The 6000-nt window shown below is 29.3% G+C and overlaps 1 protein-coding gene across 2 annotated transcripts in view; it reads left to right on the top strand.

Annotated features, from left to right (window-relative positions):
- The window catches only part of LOC100214592 (pumilio homolog 3), a 43467-nt gene that overhangs the window by 8702 nt on the left and 28765 nt on the right, over positions 1-6000 (top strand). For both annotated transcript variants that reach the window (XM_065801153.1, XM_065801152.1), the window contains exons 4-5: positions 109-202; positions 288-354. In XM_065801153.1, coding sequence (XP_065657225.1) covers positions 109-202; positions 288-354 — 161 coding nt within the window. The remainder of the gene's footprint in view (positions 1-108; positions 203-287; positions 355-6000) is intronic.

Genomic DNA, 6000 nt, shown 5'->3' with positions numbered 1-6000 from the left:
ATTCTTGGTGAAACATAAAATTGGTGTTCATAACTATGACTATATTTAGGTACAAAAATCTTTATTGCTATAGCTAAATTGTTTTTTCTACTTACAGTAAATTTTTAGGTAGTATATAAACATGATACAGTGAGAGTATTAGAGATGTGTATAAAGTTTGGTAGTGAAATTCAAAAAGAAAAACTTTTCCAGCTTTTTCAAGGTAATTGAGTTATTTAAAACTTTTTATATTTTGCTAATAAAATATTTTGATATTACAACACTTCTACTTTAATACTTCTTTTTAGATAATGCAATACTTCTTGTAACTTCAAAGTATTCAAAGTTTCTCATTGAAAAGTTTTTTAAACATGGGTAATTTCTTTATTGAAAACTGTTTTTCAGTTTTACATTTCAAAAAGGTGTAATACTTATTTGCTATCGTGTATATAGATTCCCTGTTCTTTATTGTATTTTTGTGATGTTTCATGTTTATTATTGGTTTATTATAGGTTTTATTGTAAACTAGCTGTCCAGACCCATAAAATAGGTCTGTTAAGTCTATTCATTAATCTTCCAAACTGACCGTTTCTATATTTATTTTTTACATGGTCTTTTCAAATTGTTAATTTTTAGTAAATTGTAAAAGATAATTGGTTTAAAAATTTATTGTTTAAAATTATACCAGTATTTTTTTAAATTTAAAATTTTTGAAATTTCGATCGTTCCATTAATTAAACCCCTTATCGGGGTTTATCGGCATTACTGCCATTGTTGTTTGCAGTAAATAATTGAGTTTAGTTAGAGTTAAAATTTACAAGCCACTGTGAGTACTAATCTGTTACAGAAGTGAGATCAGATTCAAGATCGGCTGCCTGTTCTAAGCAATCGAAAAGAGAAGACTTTTTGTCGAGACAGTAGTATAAAGTTAAGTCATCAGCAAAAAGAGCTATTTTAGATGTAAGGTTGTCAGGAGGATCATTAATGTAGATAAGAAGCAAAACACAACCAAAGATAGAACCCCAGAAGTTGCTGGAAATAAAGAATAGCGTTGGCCTTTAAGGATGACTTTAATAAAGCGGTTAGAAAGAGAGTTTGATAATCTCAAAAACTTTCCCAGATACACCATAAAAAATAAGCTTATAGAGAAGATGCCAAACTTGTTGAAAGTCAAATGCATGCCAAACTTTGTTGAAAGTCTTCAATATAGTAAGAGCAATAGCCCTAGCGTCTCCACCTCCATCTAATGTGCGATAAAATCTTTCATTCACAGTTAGCAAGTCAGTCGTACAATAACAGAATGGAAAACCATATTGATTGTCTGACAGTAAATTATTTGACTCAAGATGGGATGTGAAAAATTTGTTTCTCAAAGACTCAAAAACCTTATAACAGAAAGACTGATTGGAAAATAATTGGAGGGGTCAGAATGTTCTTTGAAGTTTTTGAAAATTAGAACAACAGATTCCATTTTTTAATAACTCGCTGCTCAGGACAATTGAGTTTAATCGAGATATGACTTTAGCAACAGAAGCTGGAATGATTTGAATGTCTAACAACTGTTTTGCCTGTTTAATTAAAATGGATTTAAGAAAAATGTCATAAGATTCGAGAGTCGAATTAGAAAAAAAGTTCTTTGCAAATAGTTCTGCCTTATTTTTTGGAAAAGTAATAAGATCAGTCCCATAAATGAGAGATGGAATGTTAGATCTACCCTGGTCAATGACATCGTTGAAGATTTTCCAAAAGACTCTAGAGCGTAGCTTTTGAGATAAGATTTAAATGAGATTTAGTGAACTGAGAATATTGGAGCTTAGCATTTGACAGTACTTTTTTACATCAATTTTATGCATTAATAAATAACTGTTTGTTCTTAAGAGAGTTGTTCTTTTGAAAAAAATGAAAAAATGATTACGATTAGATATAGCAGCTGCACAACAGGGTGAAAACCATCGAGTAGAATGAGGCTTGACTTAGAACTGGCGAGAAGGAATAAAAGTTTCCATTCCTGCCTGAATGTAGAAGGTTATGTAGGAGATGCATTTATCAGCTGAGAGAGAAGAAACATCAACCCAAGGACTGTCATGAAGAAAATCACAAAAAAAATTCCAGTCAGCTTTAGGGTAGGAGTAAGTAGTGCGATGATAGGGTGAGTCCAAAAGGAAGTACGAGATGAGAGATTTAAAGAGATCATTGCATCTAAAAAAGTGTAGTCTTGAGAAGAAGGAGAACGATAAAGAACAAAGAGAAGATAGAGTGAAGAGATGATAAGCAGAAGCAGATAAAATAATAGTCAAAGGATTTGAATCTGACTTGATGTGTATGTATACCCCCAAGCCAAGTATGTGGCTATTTGGAGTCTTTGCTAATCAAAGGTTAGTACCCATCAATACTGAGGTCAGGAGAAGGAATAGCAAAGTTTAAATTAGTCTCACTAAGAGCAAACAAGTCTGGTGACTTTTGCAAGAGGTAAGATTCAACTGATGAAAAGTTGCTTTGCAGTCCACGAATATTAGTAAAAGATATATTAAAACAATTAGTTGATGGGTATGGTTTTTTATGTTTAATATTTTGGGTTACTTTTGGCTTGATTTTAGTTTAAAGAGAACTTGACTCATTCATAGATAGAGCATGGCCTTCTAAGGAATCAGCTAGATAATTTTCTCAGTCCTGTTAATTAAGTTAAGTCATAACACAGGGCTCTTTATGTGGCCTTGACAATTCGCACCAAAAGCATTAACAGGGACACCATCCATGCGCAACATGGCACTGTTAATACTCTGATATTTTGCAGCTGTTGATGGAATCAGCCTCTCTGAGAGTTACCACAGAGTTGGGGAAACCTTACTACCAGCCGGCCTCAGAACCATTAAACTGAGTTTTAGAGCTCAACAGGAAAAGTTGCATAACCACTATCAAGAAAGCACAAGCAAAAACCTATGAGAAGAGTCAAGGAGATCCAGCAATCATCATCCTGGGCAGAAAACAATGTAACATAGGATTACATCTAGGCCAGCCTAATAGATAAAGAAGGGGTTCGAGGCTGGTTAGCAGAGTGATTCCACTTACCCCTAAAGTCTTTGCCTTGGATGCCTTCTTACAAGACAGTAGCTGGATGCAGTTAACATCTGCCCAAGATGAGTATTTTTATTGAGACACCATCACTAGCCTTTACTCAACCAAGGCAGGGGATTTTTAAGTTGGAATTTGTTTCTCCTAACCTTTGCCTAAAAAGCACACTCTAAAAGACAGCAACTTGGGACAGGTTTAGATTAATCTAAAAAAAATAGTTCAAAAAAGCAGTGACCCAATAATAATAAAAATAATAAAACAGGTCATGTTTGGTTAATACCAAACCTAACATTAATATACTTGTTATTTATAGTCTATTTCAATAGGGTTTAGTAAAAAATTTTGATACTACAGCTTGGCTTTAAGTTAACAATAAAATTATTTACTTTATAAATTCTAGTAATAATGTGGGCACATATTAGTTTTTTCTGACCAGATCCTGTTTTCAATGAGTTTTAGTTTTACTAAAAGTTTTGTTTACAGTTTTTTTTTATAAAGAGAATTTTTATCTTTCCTCAAAAGTGTTGCAAATGCAGACTAAACTAATTAATTTTGATAATCATGTTAATAATAAAAGTATTTCAATATTTAACAAATGTCTAAAACTACAAGTTTTTTAGTTTTTTTTCTATATAACTAGATCCTATTTCCTAAGCTTTTGTTAGAAAACATTTAAATACCTTTTTTTCAATTTGTGAATATTGCGGCTTTACATGTACATTCATACTACATTCTTGTAATGCATATAGAATAAAATATTCACGTGTGTATTAAATGGTTATGTTTTAAGAATTTAAAAATGACAAAAGTGTATATGGTTTTTGTTAACAAATCATTTATAGTTTACAGGTGCAACACTAATGGTTAATGCTTGTTCAATTGTATTAATTTCTATATGCTTCAAGTAAGCTTTAAAATAAATAATTATGGACATACTGGTTTAGTATTTTTAAAGATATTATCTCATAAAAAAACATCCACTCAGAAAAAAAACTTGGTTTATTTATTCAGTTGAAGTTAATTCTTTATCATTTTTGAAATGCCAATAGCTAAAGTTGTTTTATCAAGTGTCTTTTTGTCAATGGAAACAATTTATATTTTATCATTAGCTTTTCTAGCAAAACCAAAAAATAATCAAATCAAGTGGATTATCTTTTGGTTGATTATTTTGGTTATATTATTTTTGATTATTATTACTTGTTGAGAATAAAAGAAATGTTACCGAATCCATATATATATACATATATATATATATATATATATATATATATATATATATATATATATATATACATATATATATATATATATATATATATATATATATATATATATATATATATATATATATATACATATATATATACATATATATATATATATATATATATATATATATATATATATATATATATATATATATATATATATATATATATGTATATATATATATATATATGTATATATATATATATATATATATATATATATATATATATATATATATATATATATTTATTTATTTACGGTTGATTGGGCTAAAAATTCATTAACTGATTTAGGTAATAAAGTAAATTATTAAATTAGGTAATTAAATTAAATTTAGGTAAATTAAAGATAAAATGATAAAATAAGTTTAATACTAACTTTCAGTAAAATTAGTTATTTTAAATGCAATCTCAATACATAAAAATCTTCCTATCTTTTTTTGTAAAATTTTATATGCAATCTTTACGCATTAAAACCTTTGTTTCTTTAAAACATTATCAAATGAAAAAAAAAATGACAATCTTATAATCTCTATAAAATGAAATTTGATAAAAGTTAACTATCTTGATTTAATGTTAAACTTTAACGATGGTTCTTTTCAGCCATACCACAAACCAGATTATATACTGAATTATATATATACTAGTTCTAATCATCTACCGAGTGTAATAAAAAGTATTCCTGAAACTGTTGAATTAAGATTATCAGCAGCATCAGTCTTTTCCGTTTGAAATTTACCGCCAGCGCACAAAAAAGCGCTGACCAGACAGTAATTATTTGTCTGGTGTGTGCGATTTAAAAGAATATTTATTTTTTGTACCTCTTTAATTAGAATTTAATTAAGAAAAAAGATTTGTTGCAATTTAAAAACACGCTTGAAATTTTTTGGCGACTGCTTAAAAAAGTGCCAGCTGTAGTATTGGCGGGCGTGTGGGCGAGCGCAAAACTGTAAGAGCGCAAAGCAACTCATCAAACGGAAAAGACTTTGTCAAGTTTAAATGTTTTTTGAATTTTTGAAAAAATTGTCAAGTTTAAATGTTTTTTGAATTTCATCGACCTCTACTTTCCAGTTAACCACAGACTTCCTAAAATATTTAATAGAAACACAATAAAAATTAGTTATTCCTGCATGGCAAACATAAAATCCATTATTAGCTCTCACAATAAAAACACTTTACATAAGGAGGCAAAAATTAATGAAAAGACATGCAACTGCATTGACAAATCCAAATGTCCAATGAACAACCATTGTCTTTCTAACCACGTTGTTTATCAGGCCACCATTTATTCAAACAATTCGGAATACAAAGAAAAAGTGTATTTTAGACTCAGCGAAACATCTTTTAAAGTTCGGTATGCAAACCACTTAAAATCCTTCAATGTAATTAGATATAAGAATGATACAGAGTTATTTAAAGAAGTATGGAAATTAAAAAAAAAAACTTTACATTTTTTGTCAAACGGAAGATTGTTAATAATGCAAACCATACAACCCAGCATCAAAAGTTTGCAACCTCTGTTTGAAGGAGAAGTTTTAAATTTTGCTGTATAAAGGAGAAAACCTACTTAACACAAGGAGTGAAGTAACCTCGTAGTGTTGGTGCAAAAATAAATTCCTTATTTCCTCATTTGATATCGCAGATTGATCCTGGTTGGTTTACGCCACGTTATACTTTTAAA

Source organism: Hydra vulgaris, chromosome 07 (genome assembly GCF_038396675.1).
Source record: "Hydra vulgaris chromosome 07, alternate assembly HydraT2T_AEP".
In the NCBI taxonomy this organism is placed as follows: domain Eukaryota; kingdom Metazoa; phylum Cnidaria; class Hydrozoa; order Anthoathecata; family Hydridae; genus Hydra; species Hydra vulgaris.
This window is presented reverse-complemented; position numbering and strand designations above follow the sequence as displayed.